This window comes from Neodiprion virginianus, chromosome 4, assembly GCF_021901495.1.
Source record: "Neodiprion virginianus isolate iyNeoVirg1 chromosome 4, iyNeoVirg1.1, whole genome shotgun sequence".
Lineage (NCBI taxonomy): Eukaryota > Metazoa > Arthropoda > Insecta > Hymenoptera > Diprionidae > Neodiprion > Neodiprion virginianus.
Genome location: NC_060880.1, coordinates 446,990 through 471,188, shown reverse-complemented (window position 1 = coordinate 471,188; position 24,199 = coordinate 446,990). Strand labels below are relative to the sequence as shown.

At 45.9% G+C, this 24,199-nt stretch overlaps 1 protein-coding gene across 6 annotated transcripts in view; it reads left to right on the top strand.

Moving 5' to 3' along the window:
• Nucleotides 1-24,199, top strand: part of LOC124303811 (uncharacterized) — a 176,651-nt gene that overhangs the window by 133,675 nt on the left and 18,777 nt on the right. For all 6 annotated transcript variants that reach the window (XM_046761511.1, XM_046761508.1, XM_046761507.1 and 3 more), the window contains 4 exons: nucleotides 4,841-4,950; nucleotides 6,872-6,990; nucleotides 9,224-9,533; nucleotides 18,742-19,074. In XM_046761511.1, the coding sequence (XP_046617467.1) occupies nucleotides 4,841-4,950; nucleotides 6,872-6,990; nucleotides 9,224-9,533; nucleotides 18,742-19,074 (872 nt within the window). The remainder of the gene's footprint in view (nucleotides 1-4,840; nucleotides 4,951-6,871; nucleotides 6,991-9,223; nucleotides 9,534-18,741; nucleotides 19,075-24,199) is intronic.

The following is a 24,199-nucleotide window of genomic DNA, read 5'->3' as shown; positions in this document are numbered from 1 at the left end:
CACGGGGCCGGAGCATCGCGACGCGACGTACGTCTTGCAATCACTACAAAATGTAAACCCCCTGACTTTGGTACGCTCGTTAAACGCCGCCAGACCGTCACACAACTCAAACAAATCACTCCCTCTGCCCTTCCAGCTTTCCCGAGCTTCTGCTAGTCTAGTCGTTTCAATTAGCGCGGTATCACGTCCCTCTTCCTCTTCCTTTCGATGTTTCCGCCTCTCTGTGCAAATCCCGAGATTCCACGCAATTAAATGACCGCCGAATAAAACCTTGGGAGGACGTTGAAACCGACAAAGTACTATCCGCAGCTGTACGCTGTTAGAAATGCGGTGTTGAATGTGACACTGAAAATATTTGACAGAAGTCAACATTTCAAGACCACTTTGTGTCAAGAGTCGGAACGATTTACACCGATGATGTTTAATTTTACACCAATCGGTGTGAACTTTTGTTCAAACCGTGAATTTTCTAACAGCGTATGAAATTTTTGGTAACGCTGCGCAACAATAAACTCGACTGCAAATTAACAAGACTTCGGACCGGAGATTTAAGTACCTACACCCGAGAATTTTCGTCGATTCAACCTCACCGCCAGCCATTTGTAAAGAAATTTGATGGAACCGGTAGACCACTCCCGATGTTGGTTCGATATTTTTTAAATATCGCCAGAGTAACCGAGGCTGCTCTGTGATCCTTTGCTCCGTGCACCACCGTCGAGTATAATACGGGGTACAAGTTCTTGATTAAACCATTATGGCTTATACCGGGGGGGCTTTTATTGCCGAAGCTGAGCGAGATAGCGGAGCTGATCTATCCTCTCGCTCCCTCCCACTCTACGGGCATGTAAATTCGCGATAATAGGAGGGATGTTTCAACTCCCGTAGGTTCTCCCTCAACTTAACTTAAACTTGCGCCGCCTTTACAAGTTAATAACTTGGGTTATCGGGAAATTTACCGTTCGCCTATACTCGCCCGCCTTTGTACCACCTCCCCGCCGCCCATCTTTTTAAGGATTTCGCCGCCGTCCTTACAGCGCAACGACATCAATCTACGGCCAGCCTGCTTCTACATTTGCAAGCAACTCGATATTACATAACAGTCCAATGTTCGGTGCAGTGTTTGTTTTCTGTTTCGTATTTTTCGATATTTCACTTCACATCGAAACCGCTCGTTATATTCACCATATCCACGATTGAAATTCACGGGGCATAGACAGCCAGGATCGACCCCGACGCGTAAAAACTGGCCCCCGATCGTGATTTACGCCACGTTGCGCGTTGAGCCAAACCTGCAGTCGTAAATTTATATACATACTCGAGTTTCTGTGCCCTGACGTTTTTCGAATCAAACCGCACTCATCTCGTGTGTACACGTACGGGGTTATGCATGCCGTAACTCTTTGCTGTACACATTCTCATCCTTCGCTAATTCGTTTCAGGCACGGAGTAATTGATAAACGCGCAGCCATTAAAATAGGGTGAGGCTAGTTCAGCTTTGCGTTTGAAAATAAATAAATAAATTCAAGAAAAAAATCAATATTTTCTATTCAATTTCACACGCGCGTATTCGATATTATGAGGATCAAAAATGAGGCAAAAAGAAAAAATAAATAAAAAAATTAAAAAAAATATTGAGAGAGAAATTAATTGCTTGCCAAGAATTTCACTTACATAGCTGCGTGAGAGTGAGATGCAAAAAATCATATACATGTATAAGTACGCATACACAGGAACCCAGGATAATATTTCTCGTTCAGCTTTTAGACAATCGTAGAAGCTGTGATAAAAGAGATGTAGGTGTGAATTTAGGAGGGGCGGGAATATTTATACCCGCCTACCTGCTCGTCGTATTTACGAGAAATATTACTAGAACCTACGTCTAGCAGGGTCTTTGCACCAGCAGCAGCAGCAGTAGCGGCAAGCAGTCCGCCCGCCTCGTTCCGCTCTGCCATTCGGGATTTAGGGCTGCGGCGGCCATACGTGCTACCGGCCAAATTCCATTACCTATCGGCTTCGGGCGATAAATATTATAAATTGGGACTCGGCCCTCCCCCTCCCGCCCCCTCTTTTCCCCTTCGGCAGCCTCGTCTTCCCACCGAATATCCACTCTATATCATCATTTTTATATACGTGCCCGCGATAAATCTAGGGCAATACCTCGAACCGTTCTAGGATCCTAGGACGCAAGGCACAGACTTTTATACACTACCGACCGCCGACGGTTTTCCCTTCTCCGGCCTGCGGATCTTCTTTTCCTTTATTCTCTACTAAACGTTGACCGCAAAATGCTAAATGCTTGAGATTGCTCGCGGGGTAAACGATGTGCTAAAAAATTCATTTCGAAGAGACAAACGTAATGAGGGTTTGCAACTTTCTTTGAAAATTTTCTGATAGGTGAGGTAATATTATTATTCGTACAGTAGTAGGTCTCGGTACGACAGAAACTTCTTTGTGGCTGCGCGGCTTTAAAACCTGCGTTCGATAATACTATACATATACATAAGGTATAAGGGAGTGAAAATATTACCTACGCGGTGAAAATTCTTCGGTGCAAAGGTAAAAATCGATGTTACTCGCCTCGGTATACACCTGCAGGCATATAGAACTACGCATGTAGGTAAATAAATACCTACGTGTACGAACGAAGGTGGAAGAGAGTGAGATGAAATAGATAGAAACGAAGCCATCCTGATATATTCGGACTATTATTTTGGCACCAAAGCTATTATTTTCCTCACATGTGTGCGAGTACAAATACTCGCCTTCGCTCGCACGCTATAGCGAAAGTAGGAAAAAGTACGTGGAGCCAGAATTGCGTCGATCGCGGCCTAAGCGTCGAAAGCTATTATGGAAATGATGTTTTTCTTTCTCCGCTTCAGAACAGCTCCGTCGTATTGACTGACTGTGGACGTGTTTCGTGCGAACGTATGTGAATTTTGACACGAGCACGCGTCCATCGGTCGGTCGAGGGAAACGTCGTAAAAGAAAATAGAAAAATGATATAACCGATCAAATCGTACACGTTATTGTAGGTATGCGCAGGGCTTCGGAGTAATTGCATAAATTAATAATTAAATGAAATAAAAAAGAAATAGCTCTAGAGTTTCGTAATGAAGGTAGTGTTATACTCTGAGTACCTAATGCCTATACCTCAATTCTTTTTTCTTTTTTTTCTTTTTTTTCACAGCTCGCGCTTAGTTAGCTCAGATTGTTCGCTGGTCCAATTTCAACGAGGCGATAAAACGCGTTGTACACAGTTGACGATAGGAATCTCGAAGAAAAATGCTGGCAGCGAAAAGTTAACAGTTTTCTCTCTTTTACTTTTGTCTGCGTTTAACTTTTTTTCTTTCATTCGAGGCGCTGAAAACGGTAGGCTGTGTTATCTGCTAACGATTGGGAAAAGTTTCAAGAAGCGAGAGAATTACAAAGATTCGATAGAACGAAAGCTAGTCCATGACTATACAGCCTTGTACAGATTGTATACTATCAACTTTATCTTGCTTTGGAAAACAATACGGATTTTCTCTTTGTACCGGTAGTTTATTCTTCCAAGGACCAAACTCGCAAGTTTCATTGTTTTGTTCCCAGTTTTCCACTTCACCGTATAGAGAATACCTTTTGTCGAGGGGCAAAAGACAACAGTTTTCCAAAAGAGTCAATGCAGAATCTGATTTCGCGTAATATCTGTTTTGCCGAATTTTGGCCGCCATTTCACGTTAACGAGACATTTCGCAAATCATCGATCAAGGTTCAGAAATTGATATTTCCGGTTTCATTGATACTTTGTGAATTGTCCCTGATATAAGAATAATATTGAATTCCAGATCGCGTAGTTTGTTTCGATAAATAGTAAGTATTTCAGCGGTAACGCAACAGCATCTGGCTCTTGTGCAATTTCCTTTTCCTTTCTTGCCGAAAGAAAAATAAATAAAAATTTTCCTTAAAATTACTAAAAAACACGTAGTCCTAAACCCATTTCTCCTCCTCAACGAGGTTACAGCAAGTTTCTGGTGCTCGTCCGTGGGGTTATCGGTTAACCGAGAATAGTAAAGTGCATCGGTCTTCGTTGGTCGAATTCGCGACGGCAGCAGGGAGGTCGAACGGCGGCTGGATCCGTCTCACTCCGTCTTCTCAACCAGACTGGCTAATTAATTATCCCCGTAACAGGGGAGCAGCTTTGCAGCGGAGCGGAGCGGCGGGGACGGACGCTTTGTTTTAATGCCATGGCTTCTGCCGGAGCCAAGACGCTGCATTCCTCTCTCTCTCTCTCTCCGTCTGCTCAGGTGCTTGACGTGCCCGACGTGCCCGAGATTAAGTTTCCCGCTCTCCGTTCCGTGTCACCGTCGACGAGCCACTTGGTCCAAACTTAACCTCCAACCGTGTCCTTACCAACTATCATCTGTGTCACCGTCGATCTTCCCGTCAGGCGTTGCACTGTCGTTCAATAAGCTGCGTTTCGTCGTACCTATAATACCCACCTGCTCAGCAGACATCGGACACAACTATTCGGAGCTTCGCTCGGTAATCGAGGGTCGAGGCAAGCCTCCGTGTTCCGTTGGAGCTTTGCAAGTCGTAGGTTCGTACGTCCGGCGGTTGGATCCGTCTCGTCCTTGGCGATCAATCTTGTATAAGCCCGGGAAGAAGGAAGCTACGTCGAAATCCCCTCTCCCGGCAAGAAACTCCTACCGAGACCGTTTGTCAAATCGAGACGTTCCCCTACTTTTTAACCGTCTTTTTACACCTCACCGTAAACTCGGAGTGGAAAAACCCGAGTTAGTTGTTGGCCTGTGCGCATCGTGCAACGTTTATCGCTTCTCTACCATATGGTTATTCATTTCAGGCAGTGGCGAGGAGTCGAGGTCCGGGACGGGAGAGCCGGGTAAACTAGGAGTGAAGAAGCAGCGGCCGAAGGCCTCCTCGCCGAACAGACAAGGACCCCAGCAGTGCCAGGTACTCTCACCTGCAGAATATTGTAGAATAAGATCATCGCAGTCCGACACCGTCGGATCAATCCTCACTATCGTCATCGCCCTTCGGGTACAACGGAGACCGCGCCAAACACCTACAACGTACGACGAAAGAAAGCGCGGAAACGGCGCTGATCGTGAATTACCAGCAGCGAAACAACAGTCGCGTTGAATATTCAGTTTTCGTCAGAGCTATCCGCGTTGTGCTCGGTATTCAGATTCGGCGGCGGGAGGGGAATCGATCGCGATCGATCAAAACTGCCCGTCAGAGAAGCAGCGCTCCGCAGTGATCGCTCTGAATTCGTAAGCGAGACAGTGGTTAAACCTATCCTCTCACCTACCACCCTTTACCCTCGGTTCCGCGCTTTGCCCTGCAGTCATCTCCGCCTCTCCCACACTCGTTCCCAATCCCGACTGCGAGGAAGAACCCACCGCCTCTGGCCTTGTTGCGTAATTGAATAACGATGGTCCGCGGCACGGCCGCACCGCGTTATTGACAAGCACCGTCAATGTTGTACCCGCGGTACCGTAGCCCGGCTTTGGTAGATCCATGACCCTCACCCCGCCCTTTCGTTTCGATCCTTGAGATTTCGGATGTTTTTACTTTATTTGTTATTTTCTTTATTTTATTTCAAACAAATTTTCTCTTCATCCGAACGAAATACACCTCGCGAAAGTGTATTTCCTGGCTGCGTGAAAACTTGATGCAACTGCTAACGGATTACCCGTGTATTCAAGAAGATGAACGCGCCTTCGGAGGGGGTTTGGCAAGTGAGGGGTTGGCGGCGCGTGGTGAAGTAATGATGTTTGCTTAGTTCTTGGGTGGGTCGGGGGTGGCGCGCGGATCTTTGGAGTTCAGCAGGATGGCGGTTTGGTAAAGCGCCCGACGCGCGTTCACCCTAAATTGAAATGCCGCTGACGGAGACGACGACGCGACGCTACCGTCGCCCCGTATCCCGTTTCTGCACCGCCGAGGCGAGGTTTGGAATTAAGCTGCTCTACAAATGAGATCAGATACCTTGGAGATTTTATGCCGTGTTTGGGCGACTGAAAATCGTCTTGCGTCAATCCGATTGGCGACGGAGTCGGAGAGGGATAGAGATCCGATAGCCGGATAGATATACGTAGTGTATTTACGTTTGTAACGATCCTTGACAACGCAGCCACAAAGCATTTCGATAAAATTATTCCGTGACTGTAAGAAAAGAGAGTGAGAAGGATAGATGGAGATAGAGAGGGAGGAAAATTTTCAGAATCCGGGACCGGAGATGGAGACGAGATCGCGAAAGACAGGATTGTGCAATTACATAATACCCATGCCGCCCGATGCAGACATAGTTGAGCGCGTTGCGAAGTAGGTGGAGCAGAAACGACGGCGCTACGCTCTCTGCAACGGCGGACTGCATGCCGGGCGAGGTGGGCGAAAGGATTCGACACTGGTCGGGTCGGGTTGGGTTGGGTTGGGATGGGTGGAGTTGGGTGGAGTTGAGTTGGGTTTGCCACGGGAGGTCGGGAGGTCTATTGAATTAGCTAGTCAAGTCACACGATTCTACTCTCTGCTGTTCGCTAGTCTCCTGTGAACTCCCCCATTCCCACTTGGATTCGAGAGTTTCCACATTCTGCGAATTCAGATCCTCTCCACCTTCACCCCCCATCTCTCGCTTTCTCTCTCTGATCTTCCCTGCCGATGTAGTACGAATAGAACGATTCTCTCCCGCAGCCCATCATCGCGCATCCGCCTGAAATGGCATCCCCCTGCATCATCCTTTCCCTGATATTATAATATATATTCTCCCATCATCCCCGGGGATTAACACCGTGATCAGCTAGTAGACGTAGACGCTGACGCGGACGTCGTCCGGGCGTGCGGTCAATGCTCACGTGTTTACTGTTTTCTGTTCAAGGTCTGCGGTAAGGTGTTCAACAACGCGTCCGCCTTGACGAAACACAAGCTGACGCACAGCGACGAAAGGAAGTACGTCTGCACGATGTGCGGAAAGGCGTTCAAGCGGCAGGACCACTTGTAAGCTAATCATCAATTTATCACTCGTACACCTCATACCTCGCTCTATTTTTCCTCCCCCCATAATCGTTTTACCTTATACCTGAGTCGTTCGGAGTCTGGCTGGCCGTTTCAAGAATTCAATCCTCTCCCCGTTAGGCGTATACCTACAGGGGAAAACAAACGACGGACAAAGAGGGACAAGGACCGTTTCCGGGGGACAGTGTTTCCGTTTCTTCTTTACATTTTCTTGCGTGTTTTTCCTTTTTTTTTTTTTTTTTTTTTTCTCTCTCTTTCTTCTCACTTTCGTGTAAACACGATCGGTCGTGATTTAAATAAAAATCCCTCCCCGTACCGTCGAGGGATCACTCGTGATTAATACAATTGTCGTTTCCATTTCCGCAACGAACGGTTGATGAGAACGCGCGCGGCCACGTTTGATTCAACCGGGACACGCCGGTTCTATGATTGGCAGAAACAACTCGAACCTTTCTGATATCCGACACCAGAATCAGATTGTATCACGCGCGAGGTCGCCTTTGATGGTTACGGATGCCGGAATACGCTCGGGGTCCGCCGGTCTTTAATCCGGCCGGTGTTATTCTTGTTGTAAAAACATTTTAACGAAGGATCGGTACAGCTATATGCGAGGAATGACGGCGAATGACGGTGAAACGAAGCGAAACTAGAAAAACGAACGGCAGGAAGCACAAAGTCGCGACTCCGCGCGATGATTCAAGAGTTGGTAATTACTAATTGTAAGAGCTGCTGCTCTTCTCCCTCTAGTCGCGGAATATAACTCATCCTTTTCCCTTAACCATGCCCTCGTACCTACTTCGCGTTCGCCGAGCTTCGACGAGCTTCGCATTTACTTTTACCGTACCGCTTGGCTCTTGGCTGTTGGCTCTTCGCTCTGCGCTCTTCTCTCCTCTCTTTTCTCCGCTCTTTGCCTCGGAGGCAATCGGAAACATAATTCGCAGGGAAGGCAAAGTGAGGCAGGGCGGGTACCTGCGTTAAAAGTTCAGCAAATTAGCTTTTACAAATTAAACCCATTCCGACCGAGCGGGAGAAGAGACACGGTAAGCGTACGAGAGAGAAAGAGAAAGAGGAAAACTCTGCCGACTTTACGGGTCTCTCCTTTCCGAGGCCGGACTTTCAAGCAAAGGGAAACCCACGTTTCGGTATTGATTGCACATAAAATTCTTTCCATCGGACTTTTTCTTCGTCTCCTTCTTCTTTTTCCCCGGTTCGATCTCACCCGACTCGACCGTCTGCTCGATTTGTAGAAATATTTCGTCTCGTCTCGTCTCGTCCGCAAAGCCTCCCAACTTCGCGTAATTCTAAAAACCCTCCGAACCCGTCCGATCAGCGTTTTCTCAAAGCAATCAGTCAAATGCTAAATTAATTCCCCTCGCCGTCGCGTAGTTCTAGAAAATACGCCGACCCTGCGGCCAACAGAGAGAGAGAGAGAGAGAGAGAAAGAGAGAGAGAGAGAGAGAGAGAGAGAGAGAGAGAGAGAGAAAGGCCATCCCGCTCTGCCCGGCACTTGGCTCAAAGTCACAAGTTTCTCCCCCGCGTTTCGTAGAACGGCAGCAATACCAACAGCCACAGATCGTGGATATACCGATTCGAACCGAATTTCAATTTAACATGAAATTAGGTCGGCCCGACCCGCTTTGCTGGCATCCAGGCAGGGTGGAAACCGCCAACTTTCGCACAGGGGGAGAAACACGGTCAATTATATTCGGTTCAACAGCTCTGGATATATCGCTAAAAGAAAATTTTCTTCTCGCTACAGCTCGGCTTCCACGCGTTCCCCCCATCTCTTCTCCGGGCCTAACTTTCCGAACCTCGAACATATTTCCGTTACGATATATCGCGCCGAGACTAACCCGCTAATTTATGTCAGCCTAACGACAACGACAACGACAACGGCTCGGGTTCGGGTCACTGCGGAGAGATATCTGAAAACCCGGTGGTGCCGAACACAAACAAAGCGAGGCGACAGCGCCGAACAAACACCGAAGCCGCCTCTCGCTGTAGGTAGTTTAGATGCCCGTTCAGATATACCGTCGTTTCCCCGTAAACGTGCACGGGCAGAACCCGTTTGCACTTCGTCCTGCAGCAGGATTTCCGATCGAAATGAATGATCAAGGCGGGCGGGGGGACGGGGGGGTTCGAATACTCCTATCCTTTCGTTTCACTTGTTCTTTTTCAACCCTTCTTCTTTCACGTCGCCGGTGTTTTCCTCCAGGAACGGTCACATGCTCACCCATCGTAACAAAAAGCCGTACGAGTGCAAGGCCGACGGATGCGGAAAGTCTTACTGCGACGCGAGGAGCCTCAGAAGGCACACGGAGAACCATCACGCCGGAAGTAAAGTGAACGAGAGCGTCAGCCCCAGCAGCCCGACTACCGGCCCTCACACCCCCAACACACCGAGCAGCAATCCGAGCACCCCGAGCACCCCGGGGGCCCCACCGGCCACCCAAAACGGCCACAACAACACGGCGCTGAAGCAGCTTCTCTCGACCGAACCGGCGCCCCCCGCCCACCAGCACAAGGTGAGCTTTTTACTTGTGATAAATTTCCATTGCCTTGCGCAGGAGAAATTTCCCTCATCCCTTTGATTTTCGAACGATATTATCGCAACGGTGCGTAGACGCGGGTATACCTGCTCCCATTTAGCGATCCGCACTCCAGGTACTCGTGTATGTTTCTGGAATAGCGAATGGAGAACGCATTCGCGTGCCGACCAGAGTCGCTTTGCGGAGCTGGGTATGCAAAACACATACCAAGTCTAGGTATAATCCTAGATATAAAGTCATCGAGCTTTGATGTCGCGAATTGAAGCGCAGCGCGCGTCCCATCGATCATATATATATATATATATATATATATATATTCCAAACGAGACTGCTGCTTTGATGTTATTCATGTTGGTGTGCATATAACAGGTGTAACGTTTGTATCGCTAACACACGCGATTTCCCTGTCTCTCTCTCTCTCTCTCTCTCTCTTTCTCTCTCTTTCTCTCTCTCTCTCTCTCTCTCTCTCTCCCCTTCTCTTTCCTTCTCTCTCACGGCGCTCTCTGTTGCAAGCTCGACAAAAATATAAATGTAATAGGAGAGGAAGAAAAAAAAACCCAGATATGTAGAATGAATAAAAAAGAAAATGGTGAAAAAACAGTCGTGAAAACGTTTTATTTTGACTTTTTGTCACACATGACATACACAGTTTTAATAACTTCAGCTTGTCCAATTTTGATTCATCACCTACACGCACGTGGAAAACGAACCTCGAGTACATAAACCTTTCACCGTGAATTATTATATCACCTCGATTCTCGTTCGCTCTATTTTTCACAAAACTTGAGGCTTTTATTTTTTTGCTTTCATAATATTCTCATATAACGTTCTTGCCCAAAATCGCGTCACATTCAGAGTCGTAATCAGAATATGATTTTATATACGTGCCAGTATGGTGTAAATCGATTTTGCCGCGATAAAGCAAATTTTTTTGTAAGTAGACATCCATCGCTATTAGTGAACGCCTGTTATAAGCGGTATCTCTTGCATCGTCGTCGTCGTCATTCTCTTGAAACGCGGTCGCTCGATAAACGACTACTGCAAGAAATAAGGGTAAAAGAAACATTGGAAGGAAAGGTATGTAAGAAAAATTTGCCAACGAATCTGAAATCGCGAGAGACGACGTGAAAACGGAATAAAGTATGCGGGCGTTGAGTGATTGGCTCTCTGGAAAAGGCGCGGTCGCGAAACATCAAACGCGGCATTTATCCGCAGACATTGAACGAACACGAGGGGCCCGGAACCCCGGAGAGTTTCTCATTTCGGAAAATCCTCGAATCCTTATAAATCTCGAGTTCTTCGATCCCCCCCCCCCCACCGTCCCCGCCTTTGACCTTCTTGGTCGTGAAAACGGCGTTAATTCCGAATGCGGTTATAATCACCTCAATCTGCGGAACGAGGAAAAACCGTAGTTGAAATCTGTGGGCGACTTCGAGCCTTCGGTCATTAATTTCAAACGACGCGGTCGGTCGCTTCCTAAGATTTCGTCCGGTAATCGGGATCCAATTCGTTCTAATTTCGAACGGTTATCTTCGCAGCTGCTGCTGTTAGGTCCTTGGTGGTGTTTGTGTAGCGTCTAGCATTCTCGCCGGGTATACGTGTAGTTAAGGTCTTCGTAGAAAAACGGTCAGTTCTCCGCACTTTTTCTCCATCCCCTCGCCACTTTGCCGGCTTTTGCTCGTTAGCCAGACAGATAGAGATAGACAGACGGACATGCGGGGGGGGGGGGGGTATAATACATCTCGAGGGATGCGTTCGCCTTCGTCCCCTGAAACTGAGATAATATTCAAAGAAGCATCGTCATCCGTCCTTTAACTAAATTATTATTATCATTATCTCAGGTTATTGATACAGATGCGTCAAATTTTTTCTTTTCGTTTCTTCGTAACAACAGTCTGAGGATATACATATATTAGTACCGATTGATGTACCTGTACCCCGTCTGACACGCGGTGGATTCCACGGGGAAAAGGTGAAATCATACGAAAAAGGCATGGAAGAATGATGGTCTGGGGGGGGGGGGGGGGGGGGGGTGACGCAGAGACTTTTAATTCAAAAACTCGTAAAACTTCTTGAATTACGATCAACAACTCCCAGGATCCCGCAGATTCGCATTAAGATGAGACTACCCACTACCGCTCCGCTTTCCTTCCTTCCTTTTCTTTCGTCCTTGTTTGCTTACTCGCTCACTTACTTACTTACTCACTTGCTTGCTTGCTTACTTGGGTATACATACCTTCTTGTTTCTTCCCCGAGTCGACGGGTACGTATTTGTACCGCATAATGTACAACTATGCCGCGGCTGTTGATTGTGTGAAAAAAGTTTCACCCAGTTCTTATCTATTGCACACGTGGGTATAATCAAAACCCCGCGTCACGACCCCTTTTGTAATAATTGATCACTCGGAATGGAAATTTGAAAAATTACGTGGAAACTTTTCGCATCGAGACAAAGTTGAAAAATTTTTCCACAGATCGTCCGCTTGGGGAGAGAAAGTCTTCGTCTAATTTCATAGTAAATTTCTCTCCTTCCTATAATACTGTTACGCAAAAATTGAAATGTCCCGTTTCGCTCCTCATTCTAATGATCTAGCGGTCATTGCAGATAAAAGACACGCAAGAGCTCTCATATGTTGTAAAATGAATAAGGTTGCCGAGTCCACTGACATTATCGTAACAACGGTCCAGTTGTACCAGCCCTAAACCGAAAACACGTATCGCTGTTAAACTCGTTGTTTCTCGTCTTTTAATTTCGCCTGTCTCGATCGCTTCTTCATCGCTCGACGAACCCGGCTCATGTGTTGCAATACATATACGTATAATAAAATTTTTCCACTCCCTCTCACCGCTTTTCGCACGTTTCATTCCGGATCCCCGACGACGTTACCTTCAGCAGCTGCTAACCCCCGTGTTACTATTATACCACACGTGCCCACGAGCCATTGCATCCACACATGTACGCAGGCGCGTCTACCTATACGTCGTTCAGGTACATTGACTATCGGGGATCCAGCCTTACCGCCATCCCGCTTGTACGTCCCGAGGGAATCGGTAAGCTGCTTGTATTCTCTGATAGATAACGGAAGTATTCTCGGTATTGGAAGCGTCCTCCATCCATCCCTTGCTCAGCCCTCGGCTCGTTCGACTCCCGACCCTGCATTCCGGCGAAACTACCCGAGTTTCGTATCATATATTGGACACGTAACCAACTCGCGTTTTCGCTACGATATGTCGACGAAATCGTGACGACTTCCACCTCGCTCCAGTTTTACACACCCTATGCTATATATTGATATTGATTTTTCTTATTCTGTCTCATTCTTACCCTCTTTTTTTTCTATCTTCGAATCAACAAAATAAAAGTGATAATAGTGTAGCTAGTATCGAACGGATCACGATTTATGACTGTACGGATAAATGTGGGAAAACCAATAAAAAAAAAAAAAAAAAATAAAGGTGAGCACGTCGATTCGACGGTAGAAGTCCGTTCCTGCAGAAAACGATTAATCGCCTCAATCCGTTTTGCATGTACATGTATGTATACGTATTACAATTGCCTCGATAACGATAATCGCTTGAATGATTAATCGAACAATTAATTAATATCACTCTGTCCTTGCGCGTAATCGGCTATTTATTAGTAATTCGGAATACACGTTGACAGGTAGTTGTTACGTCTAGTAATCTTCGAGCAACCGATAAGATGATTGAAATATGAAGGTAAAATAATGAAATTGACTGGCATTCTCTTTGTCTTATTGGAAATCTCTTATTCAGAGAAAAATTTGGCGCGGTATTCAAACGACAAGAACCATTTGGCACGCGTGGTATCTGGGCAATGTTTCAAACCAAATTCTCGCTAAATTGAGAGTGAATTTGGCCCCGTGTTCCACAGTGGCGACCTGCGGAATTTTATGTCGCGATCTTGGCGAACTCGTGGATGTGTGCTTTATAAATTAACGGCTTTCGCACGGTTACAATTTGCATAGAACATAGGTAGGCGGGGCGTTTTAATATCGTTGAGAGGGATTTCGAAACTACGCGAGGTAGTTTATAGCGACGGTGGCCGCAGAGCTGAAAGTAATCGATGCATCGATTAATCGAGTCAAAAATTATAATCGAACGCGACTCGATTTATTATTTTTGGTCATTCTTAGTAGTTTATTCTCGAGGCCGCAATGGAACCGCATCGAACACACGTGATACGAGCAACCCTGCGAGTGGTTGTAGGCGTAGGCATGAGGTACGTAATTAATCGTAACCCATGTCAGGACCCGTTCCCGATCAATCATTCTTGAGAATTAAAATTAATACCTGCCCTAAGCTACCTCGCACGATTCCACATCCGTGTAGTATAAATATACATTATATGCCCTGGCTATTAATTTCGATATACTACCGAAAATACGATTCGACCATATTTCTGCTGCACGGGCATTTAAACGTAAAAAACAAATACGCAACGTAGTACGGAAGCGTTGATAAATTTTTGCCAATTATTTTGCGAGTTTTGCGAGTTTTACAGACGTTGAAAATAATTAATTTACAAATGTGTAATTTTTTCTTTTTATTTCAATTTTTTCGTCGTCATCGTCGTTGTTGTCGTTGAATGTGACGCGTTTTCTCACAGGCAAAAAAGGAAAAGGGAACGAAAACGACGAAATGGACCGGTCAACGTTTCATGTCTTACTTTTCCGATCGCTTCTCTCAGCGTATACGTAATTTACGACTCACGTAACTGTATATTTTTTATTTAATTTTTTTTTCATTTATTTACTTAATTTTTTTGCCCTTCGGTTGTCTACCCGTTTATAGCGCAACGCCACGGTTATTTTCGCCTGCTCGTTGTAAAAACGTCGGAGAAGCTCGACGAGGGACGGCGAGGGGGTGTGAGATAGGGGAGGAGGGTGGTCCGGTCCAGCGAACGCGAGTCGAGAGATTTCGATCTCTAATTAGCTGTATATCAAATGAACGCGTTCCGCTGAATCTAGCCTTGCTTGCAGCCTGGCAACCCGGGGTGACTTTGATTTGTGACTCGTTCCCTCGCCCCGCTCGAAATCAGTTCTATACCGATCAGCCCACTCCCCCCCCCCCCCCCCCCCTCCCCCCGCCCTTCCATCCTCGCGACGAATGAACATTCACGTTATCCCTTCCTGCATTGCGTACTCCTCAATTTCTACGCAGTTCCCTTTGTTTCTCTGCACCGGGAATTGTTGAATTTCACTACCAAACCCGCGCAATGAATTGACGATTATTTCGCGGTTCGTTTGTTGTTTATTTTTTTATGGAGGAAAATAGCGGGACACATTTTTCATATACACAGGTTTTTACATCTTTTCGAAACGATAGTTTAGGATCGCGAAATTTACCGATTTGCACAGTAAGACGGATTCTTGTAGCTTATAATACCCTCGGAATTTAATGTCTTTCCTAAATACAAAATGAAGGCAGGAATTATACGATAATATTTCATCATGCATCGTGATATTGAATGTGGAAAATATCGACGCGAGGCGAAACGAAGGCAAAATATTTAGAAAATAATACACGAACGTGCGTATATATATATATACACACCTATACATACGTACACACTCGCAAATACGCTGAATGATATTTCAATTAAGCCCCGAGGAGAACGGCCATCTTTTGAGCGTTCCGGATACGCCCTTGGAGCAGACATAGGAACGTGCAACATCCAGAGAGAGAGGGAGAGAGAGAGAGAGAGAGATACACCCCCGCGGCCTAATTTAGGCAATTTAGCCAGTTTAAAGCAGAATGGAGCATCTCTGGAGGACGGTTGTCATTTTCCACGTCTTCTACTCCCGACGACGTCGTGAAGCGTTAACGGCGCTGGAGCGAAGACGAAGATGAGGAGGGGAGGGGGGAAGAAGGATATTACAACCGGGGTGGAGAAAAGGGTGCGACGGAGGGGGAGGGAAACAGAGACACAGAAATGCGAGGGCCGAGCAAGCGTAAAACGAAGCCTTGCCTGCATTCACACCTCACTACTACACTACCGCGTGCACCCCCCTTTCCTCGCAGTTTTCCCACGACAAATAGCGCTTCTTATCCTTATTATGCAGTACAGAGGGAGAGTACGCTGCGATACGCCGATCCGACGATCATTTCACTTCGTATGTACAACGTATAGCTTCAAGTCTCCTGAATTGTCGAATTTCATTTAACGAAGTTCTGTATTTCTATTCTTTTTTCAACTCAATTTTATTCCGTTCTACTGCGTTCTTCTCTCTTTTATTTTCGGCCATAACGCGATGAACTTTAAAGGTGAAAGACGTTTTTACAGTTGACTAGACCTGCAATCGCCCGAACGGTAACCCGAAAAAATTTTTAATATACAACTGGGCAAGGTTTTCTGCTCCTTTTTTTGCCTCCTCTGTGCGAATGCGGGTGTCTGGTGTACCCTTGTATTTGCTTTAATCCTCTGCGACGCATCGTCTCGTACATGAGGACACCTTTTTCGAATCGGTTATTCAAGATTTATATTCAATTTTTTAGATATCGCTGTCATTTTTTTTTTTTCGTGCCTAATTTGATTCCGAAGATATCAATGTTGATGTTTCAAGAAGGATTATGATGATACCGCGAATACGGTGAGCGCTATAAATAAACAAAGTGCTTAAAATGCCTGTTCTTACAGAATAAATGTATTTGCGGGAAAGGTATGGGAACTAGAAAAGTGGAACTCGGTGATCCCGGGTTTTTGGGGTCGCTAAAAACGAATCCGACGAAACGATCCGCCATTTTGAATTTTGAAAATTTCTCAAATCTGCCCTCATTTTTTAAATCAGCGACCTCGAAAAGCCTTATAAACCCAGTTTCAAGGAATTTAACTGCAAGGAAAAATATATGCCGCAAAGGTTTAACAACTATATTATACATATAAGTATAGAACGGAGTCAAAGAAAATTTTGTTTGAACCGCGTAATCAGCTCCACGGGAACTGAAGCTTCTCTTCTTATGCCGGGGGTTTGGGTATATCGGTGTGGCGAAACTTATCGAAAGGGGAAGTTCGCGCGAAAGTCTTCAAATGAAAATTGACACCTCTGGTGAATACGCATGTGCACGGCGGGCGTGATCGAGGAGTAGAAGAGATTCTCTTACCGTGTTAATTTAACCGCACCAAAATTCACACATGGGAGAAATTTAGCGGGAGAAGGAAAATGTTGAAGAAAAAATAGAGAGGGAGGAAAAAGAGATTGAAGGGAATAGAGAATTCTTTGAGATTGTGTGTTCTACCTTTAATCGTCTTAGGCGAAAAAATAAGACTGCAGATATTTTTACAGTCCGCAGCTATCCCGCCTGTAAAATAAAACGAACGCCGCCGCCCCGTTGTTCTGGCAGTATCTTTTTCCACGGGCGAAACCTTTTCGCTTCATTTGATTCCCGTCAACTTTTCACCCTCCCTTTCGCCCTTCCTCGTCCCCCTCGTCGCCCGATTCCCTCCGGCGTTTATTTCGACTGTGTGAAATACGAAGAGACAAAAATAAGGCGAAATAAAATATGAAGAAATGAAAACGTTGGACGACATCTCTCTTTTTGGCCTCGGTTTCTTTTTTACTTCCCTCTTTGGGATTTGCAAATAAAATTCAATCTTCAAGGTGAAACGGAGCTGACGCGTAAAGCGTAAATTTCATTTTTCAATTCGTTATATAATCATTGATGTTTATTTTCAACTTCAAACCTATCGAATCTCATTCGATTTTCTTTTCATTTAACGTGAGATTTTTCTCCTTTACCCCCTCGTTCCAAACGCCTAGCGAAGTTCGCGTAGCGGCTTCGTCGATATTTTTATTCATCGAGGGAGAAAGAATCGAGCGTAGCTCGCAGGTATAAAGAGAGAGAGGCGAATTCGTAAAAGAAAGTACGGATGCATTCAAACAATAAACATCCTCGCCGGTGTACGCATCTAGGAATGTGTATATTACATAGACGTGCGAGGGGGGTGCGAAAGAATGAAAACGAAAAGAAGATGGAACAAAAAATTGGTATCTACCTCTTCTTTGCCACGGCGGCGGAAACAGAGTTGGAAATAAAAAGCTTGCGAGTAAAATACGGAGGGGTTGGAAAAAAGTTGGAACAGACGCGGATTCCGAAGAAGAATATAAGAACAGATGCGAGAGTATAGATGATGCTATACCGTGAAGTTCAGCCTAATGTTTTCTATGTTAATCTATTCTCAAGTGAAAAGAATTCCTAAAAAATCCATCTCGAATGAAGCAGCTAATTGCGAAAATTTTTACGGCAAATTATGATCTCTCTCTCTCTCTCTCTTTCTCTCTCTCTAAATATTCGGAATGAAGATTTCGTATACCGTGTTTAACGACGATGAATCCCTTTAATTCCCGAATTCCTACAACCGTGACAAATGAGAGGGTCGGCCTATGGTGCTGCAGGGATTCGGCTGACTAAACGAAGATTAATTTAATAAAACAGGAGCAACGCTCTTCGTTTCCCGGCTTCGCGTCGCCGCTGCACCACCACCACCACCACCGTCACGCATCCCCTAATAATTAACGAATCTGATTTTAATTGCCGTCCCTGCAGGCGAAGTCCAACGACTTTACACGTATTTTCCCCAATTTTTCACATCTCATACATACACCTCGAATTTATCTGCCGTTGGTAGCGTTGTTTTTCTTCCTTTTTGCTGTTTTGTTCGCCAGATTTATATTCCGCTAAATCATGATTCCCCGCAGCCGAACGCCGTTCAATTGAAGAAGAAAAACTAGGCATACCTCGGCAATAATAATGTAACGATTAAATCGGATTTCGAGCAGCGATTGCGCTAACCGGAAGTGACGTTTCGGCACGGTTGTACAGAAATTTGTTCTAGTTTCAGTTTCCATTCGCCGACACCGACCGCGGGGATGAATACGCGAAAGTTTGTTCGGCTGCGGTACTAAATCAGTTTGCCAGGTGACGACGAGCCTCGTACACCGTATCGAATTACAATTGAACCAATATTATTATAGTGACGATCTCGTTATCGGTCGATCCATCTCCCCTGAAACTCGAACCCTGATCAGCGCTCGCTCTAACGATACATCCAATTACGACGGGCGGCCGAAAGTGTCGCCACTCGTCGGTCGGGCTGGCAACCGGAAAGGCGGTCCTCTTCCGACTGATCGTCTAAAACATGGGATTTCTCGTCTCGTTTCAGTCGGCCACGTCTCCCGGGGGGAACAACGACGGTCTTACGAAGCAGCAGCTCGAACTGATACAGCAAATAATGCAGCAGACCCAGCAACAGGCGTCCCAGCAATCCTCGCAGCAGCAGTTGTCGCAGACGAGCTCGACGCCACCGACGACCGCGGCCAACGTCGCAGCTGCGGCTGCCGCTGCGGCCGCCGCGGCCGCGGCTGCGGGACAGACGAAGCCTCCGAAGTCGTCGAGCAAAGCTCCGACGACTCCGAGCTCGAACGTCGCAAGCTCGGCGAGCAACGGATCGTCGGCGAGGTCGAGCCCGAAGCCGAGAACCTGGACCCACTCGCAGGTAATGTTCAACTCGTTATTGCCAATGTAATTTCCAGGGAGTGGAAGCTGGACGATGCTTCATCCCGACATCGCGGACGGCGGACGAGAGACTTTTTTTTCCCAAAGGATCAAAAGTTTATTACATCACGCTCGAATGTCGAAGCTCTCTCTCTCTATACATATATATATATACACACATATAATACAACGACCCGAGTACCGAGGATTGTTAATTGCCGAAGGAGACGGTTCTCCCTGTCCTTAGAGTCTTTGGGGAAAGCCAGACGGGGTCGGGGCAAGGTTAAACCCTTCGCAACGAGGACCGGGGCGAAACGAAAATGTGTATAATATATAATCCTCGTCAATCGAGCGGAGGGTTTTACCCAGAATTCGCCAACTTTCTACGTTGTACCGTACATAACTGTATACACTATAAATAATATAACACAAGCAACGATTTTGCGTTAGCTCGAGTAGATACACATTTTGGATGAAGGTATGCCACCCTATCTCTACGAAAACCAATCTTACACGATTGTAATAATGATCCGACACGTTATGCAATTCATTTTCTCTGTCTGTCTCCTGGTATTACGCATATATATAAAAGGAGGCGGGCATATATATATATATATATATATATATATATATATATATATATATATATATATATATATATATGCGTGATGAAAGAAAAAAAAAAAAAACATCCCCGCCTCCTTTTATCGTACTACCGAGAAAAAGATTCGCCCCACCGATAACTCGGGAAGACCAAAGGCAGCCACCGAGATATATGTATACCGCCCTCGGAATCCCCTCGCGCCTTCCTTTCACGCTTTCATCAAGCTTGATTAATTTCCCCCTTCCGTACGATCGGTTATTTCCTCGAGACTTTATCGGGTCGCGTCTCTCGTTTTCCCCGCTCTCCTCCATCCCCCAACGAAAACAAGCCCCGCAAATTTTTTACTAGACTTTTTCTCCGTCACTAGACTCGCATTTCCTTCCCTCGTCACTCTCTCTCTCTCCCTCTCTCTCTCTTTCTCTCTTCAATTATGTGGGTACGTACGATGTCAATCACGATTTCGAAGAATACCTATCGCATGCATTTACACGCCTTGCTTTTCTAGTTAACAAATTTCAAGCGAATAGGATCAACTTTTATACTTTCAGTCCACCGTATCGCGATTCAAAAACCGAAGATCACCGAGTTCCACTTTCCTAGTCCCCGTAACCTTCCCACAATTACATTCGTTCTGTAAAAACAGGCATTTTCAACACTTTGTTTATTCGTAGCGCTCCCTATATTCGCGGACTCGTCGTAATCACTCTCAAAACATCAACATTGAAATCTTAGAAGTCCAAGTGTGCGCAAAAAAAAAAGAAAGACAGAGATAATTAAAAAATTGAATGTAAAGTTTGAATAACCGGTTTGATACCGGTGCCGCAAAGATACTCTCTTGATAACAATCTTTCGACAAAATAATAAGGTGGGGGGAGGATTTAAGCCAGGTCAATTTGAAGCTACCATTGAAGGCATACCAATTTGAAGAGTGGATAGAAGCACGTGTGTAATACGAAAATATATTCGTACGGTGTCTCTGCGGATAAAAGCAAAGGTATCGAGGTCCGCTATGAGCGAATCGCATCCTGCTCGGGAGCATCGGAAGCCAAGAGACTACCTTGCAATATCTCGACTTGCTAAACGCACCTTTTCACCCATCGATAAGCGTCACGCTCAACGATTAACTACAACTACAACTTTGGCTTACGATTTTTATTCCGCCCGAATATTGTCGATAGGTTATCAAAGTATTTTAACGACGTATACTTCAGAGATATACTTGCATGCGAATTCGTCACAAAATCGTTCCTTTCAAAACTTATACGTATGCATACCTATACATATTATACGTATTATACAAATAGTCTTACTACTCTTGGCACAGACAGAGACACACCGAGACATGTGCGGGTTATTTACTTCTTCGCTCTCCCTCTGGCCGTAGTTCATGGAACAATAATGACGACGGGACTGTAACAAGGCACGCTCAACTATAATACGAACTACAATTAGATCCGCGCCTTCCTATCTTGACTTGTATTTACGACACTTCTAATTGCGTCTACTGTTCTCGTTCCTCTGCAACACCGTGCCGTGATCCTCCGGTCTTATTATGCCAGAGTTGTTGCCTTTTCACGTTAACACCGGACATGCCGTCGTCGTCGTCGTCGTCATCGTCATCGTTACTGTAATTATATCATTACAATACCGTCGGATTTGTTCGTGTATTAATGTGGAAAATTCCTTGGAAATTTTGTAACTCTGTCGAAGAAACGGCGGCCTCTGCACGCGTTGTACCACGCGTCTGGGTGGCTATCCGATGTTGTATTAATTAAGGATTTGCGAATAGAGGAACGGGTGTAATATACTCGCCAAGCTTAATCAGTCCTCGACCTTCCCCCCCCCCCCTACACGGTAGGCGTATACACACCGTAGGTAATCTATACCCAACTTCATTAGGTTAATGGCATAATATCCATTGCGGGCCGGGAGAGAGTGAGTTTATGCACCGAAACACAATCGGACCTGAACAGAGATTAGACTAACGATAAATTTCAAATGAAATAAATTTAATTTCAAATCGGTAGCTCGGGGGCAGTTCTGGCCTAGAACCTTTGCTCTCGAATATCGGCGGCAACTCACGGGGTTGAAATTAGTAACGATGAGGCAACGAAATAGCGTAACAAAAATTACTATGTCGTTAGTTCAAAATGACTTCGAATGATTTGAGTTTCCAAATTATGCCGCGTATGTTTTTCTTTACGATTATTATTGAAAGATGGACAATGATAAACTTGGAAATGATAAATTTTCCCAAGAATGTATCGTTGCATTGACGTTTCGAACTTCAACCCCATGGCAACTCGATACCACCAGCGACTGACTTGTCTCGTTTTCTTTTCTTTCGGAGTAACGACGAATGAATTCTTTATCCTTCGTTCCCCCGCATAATTCGAGAAACACACCCGGTGTAAACTCTACCTTCCTTAATTAAAAACCGTTCTTCTACCGTTCCGTATATTAATACACTGTGCGAATTGCAGGGTCGTGTACGGATGTTGTATTACACACGCTACGGGAAAGTGTGGCAATAATAATCGGACGGGTCGCGGGAAAATTTCAGAAATTTTATTATTGTCACTCAGGGGCGCCGTGTTTTCAGATACCCCGAAGTTCCGTTATAATATTTGTTATACGTATCCCCCAACGAGTAATATTGAAAGCAATATCCACCTATCTCTCCGTACCTACGTTCATACGTACCGTTTCACCTGCGTATACATGTGCACGTATATTTGATGTACGCATATATACCGGATTGTACGACGACACAGGATACGCCCCAGTCATCAACGGAAAATTGTCAATAATAATTTGTTATTGCCAAACGATACTCGGTGCTGCAGCTGCGTCGTCGCGCACGCATCCCTCTCCAAAGCTCGTTCTATTAATATCAACGACTGTACGAAGCGAGGTAAAAACCAAAAATAAAAAATAAATAAAAAATTGGGACATTCGATCGTCCGTCGTGTATAAAAATCATCACGGAATCGACTACGATATTGGATACAAAAAAAATTCAAAATCCAAGGGGGGTGTACGGATATTGAATCCTGCAGGCAGGAACGACCGAAGGAAACCGAAACGCGCGCACAAAAGGAGGGCAAGGACTCGTTCTCCGGTTCTCGGGGCCTGCTGGGGGGCACCTTTGCTGGGGGGCGAGTGAAAACGAGTTGACGGGGAGGTGCACGGGACGAGGAATCGAGGAACGGAGAGAAGCCCTTGCGACCACAACGTATCTTCTCACACTGGAGTTAAACTCGCCGTGCAACTGTCGCGTGGATGGGGGGGAATGGACGGACCCCACGTAGACAGGGAAGACCCCCCCGTAAGAAACTCGGCGGGAATTTGCTGGGCCAATCAGAGTCCTTGAAATTCCACCGTTGCGTTATACGTTGGACGAAAGGAGGAAAAATCGCGCTCGAGTTTCTTCTCTCGCGATCCGCAGCTGCCGCCGTGTTCTTATTCGGGGTGTGCGTCGAGTTGTCCGAGAGATAGCTGCTTTTTTACTTCCTCCGTCGTTTATTTCTTCCTTCTCTCTTTCATTCAACCTTTTAAAGGGCATCCCTCGCCTCGTTCTTCCTCCTTGCTCGCCGGGGATTTAAAGGACCGAGACGAGATGCGGTGTGTACCGAATGCTAATTCGTCCGCTCTCTAGGTCATGGAAACCGTTGCTGACCGATAAACTATTCTCCATCCCCCGGATTATACGTATATATATATTTTTTTTTTCATTCTCACTGGGATGTCTCGCGATCCCGGTGTATTCCATCCAAGTCGCGCAAACGCGTAAGGTTGTCAGCGTACCGGTTATCGACACGTTTAGACCGATTTATTTTCCAAAAGGTCAGTAATCAGGAGAGGATCCGATAACCGGTACACTTGTACCTTACGCCCGTAGGCGAAAACGACGAACGAAGAGAAAGGATTGATTATCCATCCTGTCCTCCCTTCGAATAACCTGCCTGTATAACGTAATATCGCGTAGACCGAGAAGGACGTCGTATATCCAGAGATGAAAAGAGGCCGTAAGGTTATTTGACGCGGGGATTTCAATCATCTCTTGCCAGCCGCAGAAGTCGCTTCTCCGTCTGGTGAGAATGAGAAAGAGGGCGGCGGGGAGGCGGGAAGGCAATTACTCCGGAGCCCTCGCGCGTAAAGCTCGTAGAGGATAAGGCGGAACGTCGTTGCAGGGTGGGAATTCGGCGAATTCGCGGAAACAGGTGTGAGGCTGTTGGGGACGTTGTTCGGGCGAAGAAATACAGGAGGAGTTGGCGCTGTTGTGCCGGAAGACGTAATTGGAAAATACTTGAGAATCCTGCATCCCTCGGGGATTCGGACGACGTACGCCGAGGTACATCCGCCTACCTGAGCTCCGACGCTTCTTGGATCTATCGCCATCTTTTCATCCGAGCGTCTCAGCCTCGCCGTCTGGTATCGCCACTTTTCCGTTCGATCATTCTCTTTACTTTCCCCCCGCGGATCACATCCTCTCACTTAGACGGAGCTGGAAACAAAGTTT